Raw genomic sequence first — 17081 nt, 5'->3', positions numbered from 1 at the left:
ATCCATAAAAATTTGTTGGAGACAAAAATAGAGTAAATGCAATTGCTAACCCCATACACATTTAATTCGTGTCCATGTTTGTGTCATTTGTCTACCTACAGGTAAATGCAGAGTCATCTGTGGGACAATTCTTACAGATCGTTAGGATAGATTACTAGTAGTTAAGTAGTTTGTATTTGAATATGGCATATATGTGGTCAATAAATTGCATATGGACATGAGCAAAGCACGATTCCATTATAGAATTAACCGACCAAGACTAGTATGAACCATATTAGGTCAACACTACAAATATTGTGAGTGATAAAACAATTACCAAATATTTTATTTGCATAAAGTTTTATTTCATATACATTCATCCCGAACACGCTAACCAAACTGTATATCAGGTTTAACGCAAGGTTCAAGCAAGTAATATGATGAACGGTTGATAGAGTTAACAACAGGTATACAACATCATTTTTAATGGGAGAGGCCAACTTGATTTTTGCATCGTTTAAAAAGTTACATATCGGCAGAATCAGGTCCATTTTTTCCTTTCACACATAGACATATTTTGAAAAATTACATTGACTAGCTGAAGAGGAAAAATGATCATAATTGCGTACGTATATTTTATAAGCTTTGACAGGTGGGGTGAACCAAAGGTCTATGTTGAATGAATATAAATGTACCCCTACCATAAATGGTGAAGCATATTTTCCAAATGATTGTTACATCGCGTATGAAAATGGATTCTATGAGGGTACACATATAAATAATTAAGTATATGCAAAATGAAACAGAAGGTCCGGAATTTTTCAGTCAATTTACTTGGGCCATATTTACACATTCCTTTAAAAAAAACCCACTTACATTACCTCAAAGAGCATACTCTCTCATATCCTTTTCTTTTTCTCTTTCTTACTTGAATCGAACAAAAAAATTGCTAACCTTATGTTTTGTTTTATTTACTGTTTTAGTAAAAACTTATATTGTCATTTGATAGCATAGCAGTTATTAACAAAAATAACTCAAGAAGTGTTGCGATAATACAATGTGTTCATTCTGAAGACATATTGATAGAATTGAATAAATATTTGAATTAAGCATAAAACTGGGCACGGATAGTTGATACACAAAATGATGATTATGTTCCATAAAAGCATGTATTTTCTACATCGTTTCTATGTTTTTATGCAAAGAAGCCTAGAACAATATGAATTATACATTTAAAACTTATTTTATTATGTGGTGTGAAAATTTTCACGAAATCAAGAAATATTGAAGACCATTTCGATAAAATATTTCAGAATTGACACATTGACTTATCTACAAACGTTAAACAACCTATTTATTTCTCTTGAAAATTGATTGTCCAAGAAGGCATAAATAATCGGATTTGTGATGTTATTAATTATGTACATTCTGTACACAAAAAGCACCCCAACTCTGCCTGAATCTGAAAACTCCTCCCAAAATTTTGTGTTTCTTGCTTCTAACAACATGATTGTCACCTTTGGAATATAACAAATGAGAAAAATAACAGTGATTAACATAAACATGAGAGTAAATTTGTGAACAGCTTTTTTGTTGTTCTGTTCTTTTCTCCGCTTTGCACTAGACTTGAATGCATTTTGGTTCGCTTCAGTTGTTTTGGCTTCTTCGAACCCTACCCGACTATTCGGTTCTGTTATAATGGTGGACATAGCAACACCAGACAACTCGATGTTGTCTGTCTCCACAGAATGGAATCTAGTTTCTGCTTCACTCGGGTTTTCTACACTACTGGGATTTGGTAATTGAGAGTTGCAGCTCTGGCTTTTTTTCTCTGAACTAATGATTTTCTGCTTTCCTGACTTTTTGTTGTACTTCAGGTGAATAAAAATTGTGTATCCTATCCTGGAGTAAAAATACACAAGAGAAACGATGACAGAGATTGTGGTAAGTACAACGATCCCTCCGAATATCAGTGATCCTGTTTTGTTGGCTGACTTTAATCTACTGCATCTTAGGCCGACGATCCCCTCTTCCTCGTTTGGAAAAGACACCGAGCCATAGAAATAAGTCGTAGGTGTCGATAAAACAAATGCAATAACTAAAACCAGACACATTGCAAAACGTTTCCATTTCAATGTCATTTGTCTTCCCAATGGTCTGCAGATCTTAAGATACCGGTGCACTGCGATAATCAGGAGTAAAAAGAATGAACAAGATGTTGTAAATGCAGCGAAAAACCACCAAGCTTTACACAAATCATTGTTGCTGAACTTTGCCTGCATCATATTTAGAGCGACTCCGAATGAAGCACAAACGAGGGAGGCCCAAAGGTCAGCAATCGCAAGAAACGGAATGAAATATCTCTCTTCTTTGTTTCCTTTCATCTTGAAGCCGTAGATCAGAATCACTGTTGAGTTTCCTAGCAGGCCTATAACGATGTACAGAGAAAGGATGACATTGTTGGGAGTCAGTCCTCTGGCTAGGTCACTGTTCCACTTGTCTAGCTTGTCCGATAGAATTGTGTCGTTATCCATTGCTTGTTAGAATGAGAAGTACCTTCCTGGTCAACGTGTATTTATGCGTTTGAATTATTATTAGCATTCACTTGTACTAAATTAGCGCTGAAACATCGGATGTAAATTTCCTTCAGATGATTTTGTTCAAGGAGCCTGCAATTGTTATGAACTTTGAGAAATGAGAAGAAAAACAATTCTTTTGTAAATATCAATCAGATTCCTGGTAGTTTAAAGATATGCCAGAAATATTGTAAATTCCGTGTCAATTTTTTCTAAATTGTTTGTTCAGATTGCATTATTCGACCTTTACACAATTTAATAAAAGCTCTGAAACTCTCCAAAAAAAGCTTATGAATGGTTTATGTCGATAATGTAGATGGTGATTGTTTTGATTAATTTTAGAAAGTTCAAAAGCAGGGCAAGTATAGGGCATATTTTTATAAAAACAAAAAAGTCTCTAACAAACCACATAACTCTTGCATTTGGTTATGGTCGAATATATTTGGGTAGCATTAAAATTTTATCATAAACATTTTCATGTCTGTTTTCTAGACGAAAGTGTTAGATGAAAGATAAACATTTTGATTTAGGTATTCTAAAAGAAGTAAACGCACTCACTAAACAACATCGCCTATACTATAGCAAACATAAACAGACATAAACAAAAGACATTTCCAATACTTTAGAACTATCTGTTGGGAAAAATATCTTTCTAAATAAGTTCCAATTATCATCATCGACATCAATGAATCTTCAGGTTTTGCGAGGGGAGAATGAGAAATTGATGAATATGAGTAGAAATTACAAATAGTTTTTGAACCACTTTACAGCATAAAGTCTGGTGTTCTAAATTTATGAAAAATTAGTGGTCACAACTTCCTTTTAGAAATCTGTATTTTTATTGCGCTTGGTTCATCTATTTTAGGAAAAAGATACTTCCCGTCAAACCAAACGAAAACACGACAGAAATGAAAAAGAGAGATACTTCTATTAAAACGGAAACGCCAATATCTATTTTTTAACAAAACCATTACAGTATCAAGTGTGCTTTCTTTCTTCCTTTTAAGTAAAAGAAAATCACAATTGAGTAGATAGCCAAGTTAGTAATGCTGTCGTACATCCCTTAAAGATACATGTACCATAAATACCCCTTATATTTCTAATGATATGCAATGCTGATGAACATCTCTATAAGACCATTCAACACTGCTCTCTCTCTCTCGCTCGCTCTCTCTCTCTCTCTCTCTCTCTCTCTCTCTCTCTCTCTCTCTCGTTGGTTGACAAGTTTACTTTAAAAAATCCCAGCATAAATCAGAATAAAGTTGTACAAATGCGTGGTATCATACATTTATTTTCAGTCATTATGGAAAAACATTACAGCTGATAAAATCAAGTATCAAATTTCCGTACTCCAAATACATTTACTCTTCATCAATATACATAACCAAACTAGAATAAACATTTCCATTTCTATTATTAATAATGTCACGACGCTATTGATTCACGCTAATTTTCATTTTCATTTTAAGGAATCATTTTTAGACTTCTGTGGAGAGATCAATACAGGATGGCAAATGCTTTAATTTTAATAGATGATCTGTTCTTTTTTTAAAATTTCAAAATAATTACAAGTTTTTGTTTAACTTGATTACAGTAGTATGCTGATAATCAATATCTAAATATCCACCACTTTAAGTAAATAATCTAATTGTCGATACAATATTTATAAATATTTGAAATATGTAAATAAAAGTAAAAAATAAGTTTTTATTGTAGTATTGAATACAGCATAACTGCACTCCTTATTACATTCTACCTAAACGTCCCTGTAAGCTTCAGGTAAATAATGTATTTTTTAAGTGTGTAAGTTTTCGTTTTCTAATTTTACTTACTAGTATATAGTAAATCAAATCTGAAGTTTTCGCTGCGAGTTAAATGTCTCAATTTAAAGTAAACTCACTAATTCAATAGCATTATCATTCCTAAAATTTGTAGATGCATGTACTATGTAAATCCAGACGCTCAATAGATAAACAATACATAAAAAGATGGGAAGAATGCACTTGTGAAATATTTATCATAGAACCTTACTACTTGCACACACAACATTTTTTTATTTCTTTTGTAAACTTTTTATCAAGAAAGGCGTAAATGATTGGGTTTGTGATGTTATTCAAGATATAAATCCTATAAATAAACAATATAACAGATCTTCCTGTATATGTAAACTCCTCCCAAAACGATGTATTCCTTGCTTCCAGCAGCATGATGGTGGTTTTAGGAATATAACAAATCAGAAAAATGACGGTTATTAGCATATACATCAATGTGAATTTATACACGACTCGCTTCCGTTTTCTCCTTTTTACACTCGAGATCCTGGGTTCGTGTTTTCCCCCATTGTTTTTTGTAGGTGTGACAGCCTCGAGGTCTCTGCAGGTAGTGGAAAACCCAGTTTCCTCGGTTTTATCATCATTGTCACGTGACTGGGTGTCACGTTCCGGGTAACTCAGTCGGTCGTCACTGTTTAAAACATTGCCTTGAGAGTGTTCGACTGTTTTGTGGTGGCGGTTAATTTTGGTACGCTTTAAATGGTCCCGAATTTTCAATCCTATTTTGGAATAAAGACATATCAGAGAAACTATGATAGTGATGGTGATGAAAAGAATTAGGCCTCCATAAAACAGTGACAAAGTTTTATTTACAGAGCTCAACCTATTGCAACGGAATCCAGAGATCCCTAATTCCTCATTAAAAAATAGATCAGATCCATAAAAGTAGGCCATGGGTACAGCTAAGATAAAAGCAATAATTAATCCCATACACAAAGCGAACCGTTTCCATTTTAAGGTCATTTGTCTCCCGAGGGGTTGGCAGACTTTGAGATATCTGTGAACTGCAACAATCTGTAGAAAAAACACAGACGTGAAAGTTGAGAGGGCGGCAAAGAGATACCAAGTCTTGCACAATTGTTCATTGTCAAATGTTGCCTGCATCATATTTTGAGCAATCCCAAAAGACGCACAAATCAAAGAAGCCCAGAGGTCCGCCATCGCAAGAAACGGAATGAAATACCTGTCTTCTTTACTGCCTTTCATTTTGAAACCGTAAATGAAGATTACGAGGGAGTTACCCCAAAAACCAGCCACCATATACATTGACAGGATAGTGTTGTTAGGAATAAGGCTCTGCACTATCTCGTTGTTCCATTCCTTTACCCTTTGCGATATGTCGAAAGTAACGTTGTCCATTTTGAATGGTTGTGCTGTATATAAAACCTCCTGATTCTGTAATAAATGGATTTGAAGGTCTTCGAATTATGTGTAGATGTACGTAAATGGTTAACTGACAAAGAAGCTATTACTTATACATATCCTTACAAGGAAGTTATTTTAACGAACGATCGTTTTATTTTATTGTTATATTAATAATGCTCAGGAAATAATCTAAACGAAAGTTGGTTAATTAAGGTCTTCCGTTTCCTACGGAAGACCTTATAGTTTTCGTAGTTTCTTATTATTAGGGTCTTCCGGTTCCAACGGAAGACCTTATTGTTTTCGTACTGTTTCTTATTAAGGTCTTCCGTTTCCAGCGGAAGACCATATTGTTTTCGTACTGTTTCTTATTATTTTTTTTTTCCAAATTTTGTGCACGCGATTTCTCGAAAACTATTCGGCCGATTTCAATCATTTTTTCCCAGATGATGAGGCATGATCTGAATTTTATATGTTTTTAAAATTTTTGTTGTCGTCACTTCCATTTTGTAGTTTTTTACGACACATTTTGTGCATAGCTGATCTCAGAAACTATCAGAGATATGATTATAAAATTTTCAGGATAGGTAGAGTATAGTTTGAAGTTGTGCCCTATTTATATGTTTTACGCCAGCGCCGCCATTTATTGGAGCTCGCCCAGGCACGAAAATCGGGTACGAATTTTTTTTCAAAATTTCCATACGTTTTGATCTGTATCTTTTTATCAGTTGATATTTTGTTAAGACATATATCACAAAAGTGGTAGGGAATAAAAAGTTCTTTCCAACAAAATCAAGAAAAAGGGTCTGGCTTTAAAATTAGGGGCCAAGACACTCGTAAACTCTATTCCACATATCTTAAAAACGATCAAGATTTTGTAATGCATTATAGAAGCAAAGTTGTTGATCGTAACACTATCTATCAGAAAAAAATATTGCCACGCCCATTTATTACGTAATTAGGGTTTTTAGGGGCCAAAGTACTTAAACTTTGATGCAATATATCTCGAGAAGGAAACATATTTTGTTAGGCAATGTAAAAGAGAAAATGTTTGCATTAATGATTCTAATTGATTCCACCAATCAAAACACCAATGTCTGTCCCCATTAAGGATCTAAAGGGCTGGCCCCTAAAATAATCATATAAGTTTTTGAAATTTGTAACGTCGTCACTTCCGGTATCGATTTACGGCCGATTTTGTAATTTTTACGACCTTTTTTGTGCAGAGATGATCTCATAAACTATCAAAGATATGACTTTGAAACTCTCCGGATATGTTGAATATAGCTTAAAGTTAGGCCCTATTAAGTTTCATGCCTGTGACTGTATTCCTTGGAGCTCACTGAGACACGAAAGTTTGGGTACGAATTTTCATTCAAATATTTTGATACGTTTTGATCTGTATCTTTTTATCAGTTGTTATTTTGTTAAGACATATATAACAAAAGTAGCAAAAAGTTCTTTCCAACAAAATCAAGAAAAAGGGGCTGGCCCCTTTTTTTAGGGGCCAAGACACTTGTAAACTCTATCACAAATAACTTAAAAACGATACAGATTTTGTAATACATTATGGAAGCAAAGTTGTTGATCGTAAAAATATCTGTCAGAAAAAATCGTTCCCACGCCCGTATATTACGTAATTAGGGATTTTTAGGGGCCAAAGTACTTAAACTTTGACACAATATATCTAGAGAAGGAGACATAATTTGTTAAGCATTGTAGAAGAGAAAATATTTGCATTATTGTTTAAATCGATTCCACTTATCAATACACCAATGTATGTCCCCATTAGGGATCTACAGGGCTGCCCCTAAAATATTCAATTATTTGTATCTCAAAAATGAACAATAATTCAAAATTGGCGTAAGAACTAAAAATGTTGGTATTCTTAAAACATTTTCAAAGAAATCAAGAAAAAGGGGCTAGCTACTACAATTAAGGGCCAAGACACTCGTAAACTCAATAACAAATAACTTAAAAACGATAAAGATTTTGTAATGCATTATAGAAGCAAATTTGTTGATCGTAACAATATCCATCAGAATAAGTCAATGCCATGCCCATATATTACGTAATTAGGGATTTTTAGGGGCCAAAGTACTTAAACTTTGACGCACCATATCTAGAAAAGGAGACATATTTTGTTAAGCATTGTAGAAGAAAAAAATGTTTGCACGGATAATTCAAATCGATTTCATTTATCAAAACACTAATATCTGTCCCCATTAAGGATCTAGAGGGCTGGCCCCTAAAATATTCAATCATTTGAATCTAAAAAATGAACAAAATTTTTAGATGGTTGTAAGAACAAAAAATGTAAGTATTTGTGGGACCTTTAGAATAAACTCAAGAAAAAGAGGCTGGCCTCTTAAATTAGGGGCCAAGACACTCGTAAAGTCTCTTACACATTCATAAAAAACGATCAAGATTTTGTAATGCAGTATAGAAGCAAAGTTGTTGATCGTAACAATATCAGTTTGTAAAACTCATTGCCAAACCCATTGATGACGTAATTAGAGATTTTAGGGGACTAAAATCTTAAATCTTTAATGTGCTGTATGTGAAAAAGCAAAACACTCTGTTAAGCATTTGAAAGGATATTGACAATCGTATACATTATCTGAAAGGGAGGGATTGTGTGGAAATTCTAAAATTTCATCGAAATTTTCATTATATCGTTTAAAAAATTGAACGGAAGACCTACTCGTTACTCGTAACGAGATCGTATCTAGTTATTTTTTTTTCCACAAATTTTGTGCACGCGATATCTCGGAAACTATCCAATCTATTTACACCATTTTTTTCACAGATGATAGAAAGTGATATGAATTTATTTTGTTTTTAATATTTTTGCCGTCGTCACTTCCGGTACCGATTTATTGCTGATTTTGTCTCTTTTTCGACCCATTTTGTGCACGCTTCATCTCGAAAACTATCAGAGATATGAATATGAAATTTTCAGGATTGGTAGACCAAAGCCTGAAGCTGTGCCTATTGTTTTTGTTTTACGCCATTGGCGCCGTTCTGAAGAGCTCACTATGGCTCGAAAGTTGGGTACGAATTTTGTCCCATTCTTTGTACACACGATTTCTCAGAGATGGCCTGATAGATTTTCTTGAAATTTTTTGGAGTGAAAGAAATAAAATATATCTGGAGGATCCATTTTTCATTTTTTCAAAGTTCATTTCCTGCCGTCCGTTTCCTGTCCCACGACAAAAAGCTTGTGACATTCAGATCTCAAAAATGATAAGGACTTGAGCATTCACACTTTGTAGGATTATAGACCTATAGTTGTAGATGTCTTTCAACTATTTTGTTTTGTCCGTCATAACTTCCGGTCGTCACCGGAAGCACTTCAAAAATTATTTTTCTTTTGCATTAAATTTGTTTCATATGAAATTGAAATATAAGTAATAATCCTTACATATGTGATGTATCCGATGTTAAATGAAAACAAAAAAACTACACTTCCGGTGAGATATCTTAAATATCTCAGAAAGCGTTTTTTTTTTATAAATGTTTTACCCCCGAGATCTCAGAAAGTCAAATGATCATTACACGAAACTTATATAGATAATAAACATTCGATAGAAAATGCGTTTAATCGTTTTCATTTGGTCAACCGTCACTTCCGGTTCTTACCGGAAGGGTTCAAACAAATCAAGCTGTTTGAAAGTTAAACTATTTCTTTGACAATTTTAGTAAAATTGATAAACAATAAAGTACAGTGGTCTTATGTTCATGAAATACTAACTTTTATTTTCACTGAGAATTTCCGTTGTCCACTTCCTTGTCAAGAGAAAAAAAATAAATGACTCCACGAGACCTCAACTACGGTGACGACTTTAACAACCAAACTTTGTTGGATAATAGCCTAAAGTATGTGTCTGTGTTTACCTTATTTTGATTGATTCATCGTCACTTCCGGTCGTCACCGTAAGCACTTAAAAGTTATTTTTCCCCTTATTTTGTATATTTTACATGGAATGAATATATCAGTACACGATCTTGTATATTTTAACTATACAATGTTAAATAAGCAATCTAATTCTACTTCCGGTGAGTTATATCAAATATCTTAAGTAGCTATCCATTATATGAATTTGATATCCGCGAGAGTTTAGTCACTGTAAGTGATTGAGACATGAAACTTTTATGAATGATAGACAATTGATTGAAAATGTGTTCAACGGGTTTAATTTTGTCAACTGTCACTTCCGGTGCTCACCGGAAGGTTCAAACAATCCATAATTTTACAAGTTTCACAAGGATCTCAGATTTGGTAGATAGTATCGATATTTCATTGTATCGTATAAAACTAATCGGACGGAAGACCTATTCGTTACTCGTAACGAGATCTAGTTATTTACATTTTTTTATTTCTCAATATTACATAGAATAACCTATTAATATAACAAGCACTACTTATAATTGATTAAATCTATTACTTAATTTCAAATTTTTTGAAATACATGAATATTTAAACGGAATATCAGGATGATTGAATTCACGCCTAATGAATTTAATTGTAACAAAAACTGTTTTGCCGTTTCAACCTGGAAATTTTTTTGCATTTGCTACCTTAAGTTGCTAGTAATTTTCAGAATAACTATTTCGATACATGTTTGGTAAAGTTAAAGATAGATCAGAAATAATAATAATGATTATATACTTTTATCTCTTTTATTTATTTTTATTGTATAAAACTCAGTTAGTCCATACATACCATGCGTCCCCTTGTTCTCTCCGAGGGTCCCGTCAGCTCTCCTTGAAAAAGTTTTAAAATTCGCATAAACAGGAATGGACCCCCACCACCCATCCACCCTACGAGGGGCAAAATTTACGAGTTTTGCTAAGGGAATATGGAAATTTAATGAATATGAATTGAATATACAAATTAGTATTTGAACCTCTTTACACATTAGATATCCGGAATGAATTGTGTTTTACGGGGATTGAAGGGTAAGTTAACGCTGAATTCGCTGTGGTTTGACGTGGCCTTCATATTAAAAGCTTAAAGAAATTTTAAAGAATAAACAAATTACTCTACATCTAAAAGCACTTGTGTAAATAACCAATTATACTGAAAAGATAAACTGAGAAAGTAGAGTATCCATAGTTTAGTGGTAGTATATGGTTCGATTCCCCTAAGTTGAAAATACATATACACAATCTGACAACTCCTCCCAGAACCTCGGGTTTCCCGCTTCTAACAACATTATTATCACTTTCGGGATGTAACATATAAGAAAAATAACTGTGATCGTCATAAACATGAGAGTAAATTTATGAACAATTCTCTTGTTGGTTTGCTCTTTCCTTCGCCTTGCACTTGATTTAAACGTGCTTGGTTTTGCTCTAGTTGCTTTGCTGTCTTTCAAACCTACCCTGTTGTTTAGTTCTGTTGGTATGGTGGACTTCGCAACACAAGACAAATTGTTATTGTCTGTCTCGACAGAATGAACTCCAGTTTCTGTTTTACATGGGTGTTCCAAGCTAGGGGGATTTGGTAATTGGGAGTTCTGGATTGGTTTCTCGGAGCTACTGATGATGTTCTGCTTTTTTGATTTTTTGTTGTACATAGTAAGAATGATAATTGTGTACCCTATCCTTGTGTAAAACCAAATAAGGCAAACAATCAAAGATATAATGATGAGTACAATGATCCCTCCAAATATCAGTGATCCTGCTTTGTTTGTAGACTTTAATCTACTACATCTATGTCCGACACTCCCTTCTTTCTCGTTTGTGAAAGACACTAAGCCATAGAAATAAGTCATAGGTGTGGATAGAACAAATGCAATCACTATACCCAAACACATAGCAAACCGCTTCCATTTTAATGTCATTTGTTTTCCTAGAGGTCTACAGATCTTAAGATAACGCTGCACGGCGATAATAAAGAGTAGAACGATTGAAAAAGATGTTGTGAAAGTTGCAAAAAACCATACGGCTTTACACAAATCATTTTTGTTGAACTTTGCCTGCATCATGTTATAGGCGATTCTGAATGAAGCACAGACCAGAGATGCCCAAAGGTCTGCTATCGCAAGAAATGGAATGAAATATCGTTCTTCTTTGTTTCCTTTCATTTTGAAGCCGTAGATCAGAATCACTGTAGAGTTTCCTAGCAGACCTATAACGATGTACAGGGATAGGATTACATTGTTGAGAATCAGTCCTCTGGCTAGGTCACTGTTCCATTTGTCCAGTTTTTGCAATAAAATTGTGTCGTTATCCATTGCTTGTTAAAATGAAGAAATGAAAATGAGGTACGTTCCTCGTTAAAATATATTTGTAATTATATAAGTAAACTTTACCAGGCATAACTTGCACTAAATTTAGTGCGTTGTTGAGATGTTATTTCCTTGAAAGATATTTTCATTTGATAAGCCTGCATTTATTAATGCAATTGCAAAGTTCAAAATGAAAAAATAAAATTTAATCTAATATCGTAAAATTTCCTAGAAATTATAAGATATGTCAAAACTCCATGTCAATTGTTTTCTAAGTAATTTGCTCACATTTATTATACAACGGTATTATTTTTAGATAAATGTTTTGAAACTGAGACTTCAAAAAAGCATATGAAAGCATATGAAATCTACAAGTCGGTAAAGTAGATGTTGATTCTTTAAATCAATAATATTTGAATAATTTTAAAACCAGTACAAGTATGGTGCATATTTTTTTTTAAAGTTGAAAAAGTCCCTAGCAAACAATACTACTTTTGCATAAGATGCAACACTTCGTTGTGGTGGACTATTTTTTCGGAAAGAAATAAAATTTCATTTTCTAGAAGAAAGTGCAAGATTTGATATTAACATTTTGATTTAGTAATTTCTAGAAAGGTAAAAGCACTTAGTAAACAATATTGCCTGTGTTTAAGCACTCCTAAAAAACATAGGACAGAAACAAATGAAATTTTCAATATTTTACAACCATCTGTTAGAATAAATCTTAAAAGAAATGCACATTTTTAACTAAGTTGCTAGAAGAGATCCCATTATCATAAACGACGTCAATGAAATCAACAGGTTTTGCGGATGGAATATGGAAAATTGATGAATATGAATAGATAATACAAATACTATTTGAATCACTTTACATCTAAGATATCCGGAATGAATAGTGGTTTACGAGGATTGAAGTGTAAGTTTACATTTAATTCGTTGGGTTTAACTTGGTCTTCATATTAAAAATCAAATTAAAAACGGTCGGTCTCGCTTCTATTGAGGTAAGAGAAGTAGGTTTCCCACGATGGATGTACACAGGGATTCATTCAATTATAATTTCAAGTTTTGTTTTCTGCATAAATGAAAAATTAATGGTCACATATACCATTTAGAAATCATGTACTTTTACTGCGCCAGGTTGATCTATATATTATAAAAAAAAAAATTCCCGCCCAACCAAACGGAGATCTATCTATCTATCTATCTATCTATCTATCTATCTATCTATCTATCTATCTATCTATCTGAAGCTCCTCCGTTTCCTCCTTTTTATACTCGAGAGTTTTGGTAGGTATTTTCCTTCATTTTTTGTAGTTTTGATGACCTCGAGCTCTCTACAGGTACTGGTTAGTCTGTATACGATGGAGAGCCCAGTTTCCTCGGTACTATTATCAGTGTCACGTGATTAGGTCTCACGTTCCGTGTAACTCGGTCGTCACTGTTTGAAACACTGCATTCGGTGTGTTCGATTATTTTGTGGCGGCGGTTGATTTTGGTACGCTTTAAATGATCATAACTTTAGGTCTTATTTTGGAATTAATACATATCAGAGAAACTTTGATACTGAGGAAATGAGATTGAGGAAATGAAGAAAAAGGAGACCTCAGAAAACTAGTTACTCAGTTTTATTTGCTGATCCCAACCTGCTGTAACGACCCCAAAATCCTTACGCAGGAAGGAAGCAGATCCATAAAAATTTGTTGGAGACAAAAATAGAGTAAATGCAATTGCTAACCCCATACACATTTAATTCGTGTCCATGTTTGTGTCATTTGTCTACCTACAGGTAAATGCAGAGTCATCTGTGGGACAATTCTTACAGATCGTTAGGATAGATTACTAGTAGTTAAGTAGTTTGTATTTGAATATGGCATATATGTGGTCAATAAATTGCATATGGACATGAGCAAAGCACGATTCCATTAGAGAATTAACCAACCAGGACTAGTATGAACCATATTAGGTCAACACTACAAATATTGTGAGTGATAAAACAATTACCAAATATTTTATTTGCATAAAGTTTTATTTCATATACATTCATCCCGAACACGCTAACCAAACTGTATATCAGGTTTAACGCAAGGTTCAAGCAAGTAATATGATGAACGGTTGATAGAGTTAACAACATGTATACAACATAATTTTTAATGGGAGAGACCAACTTGATTTTTGCATCGTTTAAAAAGTTACATATCAGCAGAATCAGGTCCGTTTTTTCCTTTCACACATAGACATATTTTGAAAAATTACATTGACTAGCTGAAGAGGAAAAATGTTCATAATTGCGTACGTATATTTTATAAGCTTTGACAGGTGGGGTGAACCAAAGGTCTATGTTGGATGAATATAAATGTACCCCTACCATAAATGGTGAAGCATATTTTCCAAATGATTGTTACATCGCGTATGAAGATGGATTCTATGAGGGTACACATATAAATAATTAAGTATATGCAAAATGAAACAGAAGGTCCGGAATTTTTCAGTCAATTTACTGGGGCCATATTTACACATTCCTTTAAAAAAAACACTTACATTACCTCAAAGAGCATACTCTCTCATATCCTTCTCTTTTTCTCTTTCTTACTTGAATCGAACAAAAAAATTGCTAACCTTATGTTTTGTTTTATTTACTGTTTTAGTAAAAACTCTTATTTAGTCATTTGATATCATAGCAGTTATTACAATAATAACTGAAATAGTGTTGCGATAATACAATGTGTTCATTCTGAAGACATATTAATAGAATTAAAGATATAATTGAATTAAGCAAAAAACATAGCAGGGGTAGTTAATACACAAAACGATGATTATGTTCCATAAAAGCATGTATTTTCTACATCGTTTCTGTGTTTCTATGCAAAAAAAAACTAGAACAATATGAATTTTACATTTAAAACTTTAGTTATGAGGTGTGAAAATTTTCACGAAGTCAAGAATTATTGAAGACCATTTAGATAAATATTTCAGAATTGACACATTGACTTATCTACAAACGTTAAACAACCTATTTATTTCTCTTGAAAATTGATTGTCCAAGAAAGCATAAATAATCGGATTTGTGATGTTATTGATTATGTACATTCTGTACACAAAAAGCACCCCAACTCTGCCTGAATCTGAAAATTCCTCCCAAAAGTTTGTGTTTCTCGCTTCTAACAACATGATTGTCACTTTTGGAATATAACAAATGAGAAAAATAACAGTGATTAACATAAACATGAAAGTAAATTTGTGAACTGCTTTTTTGTTGTTCTGTTCTTTTCTCCGCTTTGCACTAGACTTGAATGCATTTTGTTTCGCTTCATTTGTTTTGCTTTCTTCGAACCCTACCCGGCTATTCGGTTCTGTTATAATGGTGGACATAGCAACACCAGACAACTCGGTGTAGTTTGTCTCCACAGAATGGAATTTAGTTTCTGCTTCACTCAGGTTTTCTACACTACTCGGATTTGGTAATTGAGAGTTGCAGCTCTGGCTTTTTTTCTCTGAACTTATGATTTTCTGCTTTCCTGACTTTTTGTTGTACTTAAGATGAATAAAAATTGTATATCCTATCCTGGAGTAAAAATACACAAGAGAAACGATGACAGAGACTGTGGTAAGTACAACGATCCCCCCGAATATCAGTGATCCTGTTTTATTTGCTGACTTTAATCTACTGCATCTCAGTCCGACGATCCCCTCTTCCTCGTTTGGAAAAGACACCGAGCCATAGAAATAAGTCGTAGGTGTCGATAGAACAAATGCAATCACTAAAACCAGACACATTGCAAAACGTTTCCACTTCAATGTCATTTGTCTTCCCAGTGGTCTGCAGATCTTAAGATACCGGTGCACTGCGATAATCACGAGTAAAAAGAATGAACAAGATGTTGTAAAGGCAGCAAAAAACCACCAAGCTTTACACAAATCATTGTTGTTGAACTTTGCCTGCATCATATTTAGAGCGATTCCAAATGAAGCACAAACGAGGGAGGCCCAAAGGTCAGCAATCGCAAGAAACGGAATGAAATATCTCTCTTCTTTGTTCCCTTTCATCTTGAAGCCGTAGATAAGAATCACTGTAGAGTTTCCTAGCAAGCCTGTGGTAATGTACAGGGATAGAATGATATTGTTTGGAGTCAGTCCTCTGGCTAATTCACTGTTCCACTTGTCCAGCTTGTCCGATAGAATTGTGTCGTTATCCATTGCTTGTTGGAATGGGAAGTACCTTCCTGGTTAACGTGTATTTATAGGTTTGAATTATTATTAGCATTCACTTGTACTAAATATTAGCGCTGAAATATTAATTTCCTTCAGATGCTTTTGTTTTGTTCAAGGAGCCTGCAAGGGTTATGAATTTTGAAAAATGAGTAGAAAAAAAAATTCTTTTGTCATTATCAATCAGATTCCTGGTAATTTAAAGATATGCCAGAAATATTGAAAATTTTGTGTCAATATTTTTCTAAATTGTTTGTTTGGATTGCATTATTCGGCCTTACACAATTTAATGAAAGCTCTGAAACTCTCGAAAAAAGCGTATAAAAGGTTTATGTCGATAATGTAGATGGTGATTGTTTTGATTAATTTTAGAAAGTTCAAAATTTAAAGCTGGGCAAGTATAGGGCATATTTTTAGAAAAACAAAAAAGTCTCTAACAAACGACATAACTCTTGCATTTGATTATGGTCGAATATATTTGGGTAGCATTAAAATTTTATCATAAACATTTTCATGTCTGTTTTCTAGACGAAAGTGTTAGATAAAAGATAAACATTTTGATTTAGTTGTTCTAAAAGAGGTAAACGCGCTCACTAAACAACATCGCCTATACTATAGCAAACATAAACAGACAGAAACAAAAGACATTTCCAATACTTTAGAACTATCTGTTGGGAAATATATCTTTCTAAGTTACATCTATCATCATCGACATTAATGAATTTTCAGGTTTTGCGAGGGGAGAATGAGAAATTGATGAATATGAATAGAAATTACAAATAGTTTTTGAACCACTTTACACCATAAAGTCTGGTTTTATGAAAAATTAATGGTCACGTATTCCTTTTAGAAATCAGTATTTTTATTGCGCTTGGTTCATCTATTTTAGG

General features: G+C 33.5%; 1 protein-coding gene across 1 annotated transcript; it reads right to left on the bottom strand.

The window, feature by feature from the left end:
• Positions 1-322: 322 nt before the first annotated feature.
• Positions 323-2579, bottom strand: LOC136273060 (cholecystokinin receptor-like). Its single transcript, XM_066076867.1, has one exon. It carries the CDS (start codon positions 2511-2513, stop codon positions 1308-1310), a length of 1206 nt encoding a protein of 401 aa, XP_065932939.1. The 5' UTR covers positions 2514-2579; the 3' UTR covers positions 323-1307.
• Between the last annotated feature and the right edge of the window lie 14502 nt (positions 2580-17081).

This window comes from Magallana gigas, chromosome 2 (assembly GCF_963853765.1).
Source record: "Magallana gigas chromosome 2, xbMagGiga1.1, whole genome shotgun sequence".
NCBI classification, from domain to species: domain Eukaryota; kingdom Metazoa; phylum Mollusca; class Bivalvia; order Ostreida; family Ostreidae; genus Magallana; species Magallana gigas.
The sequence above is the reverse complement of the archived record's forward strand: the minus strand, read 5'-3'. Positions and strand labels throughout refer to the sequence as shown.

Bases quoted from the DNA above. Each gene is read 5' to 3' on its own strand.
- LOC136273060 (XM_066076867.1), bottom strand. From the start codon at position 2,513: ATGGATAACGACACAATTCTATCGGACAAGCTAGACAAGTGGAACAGT.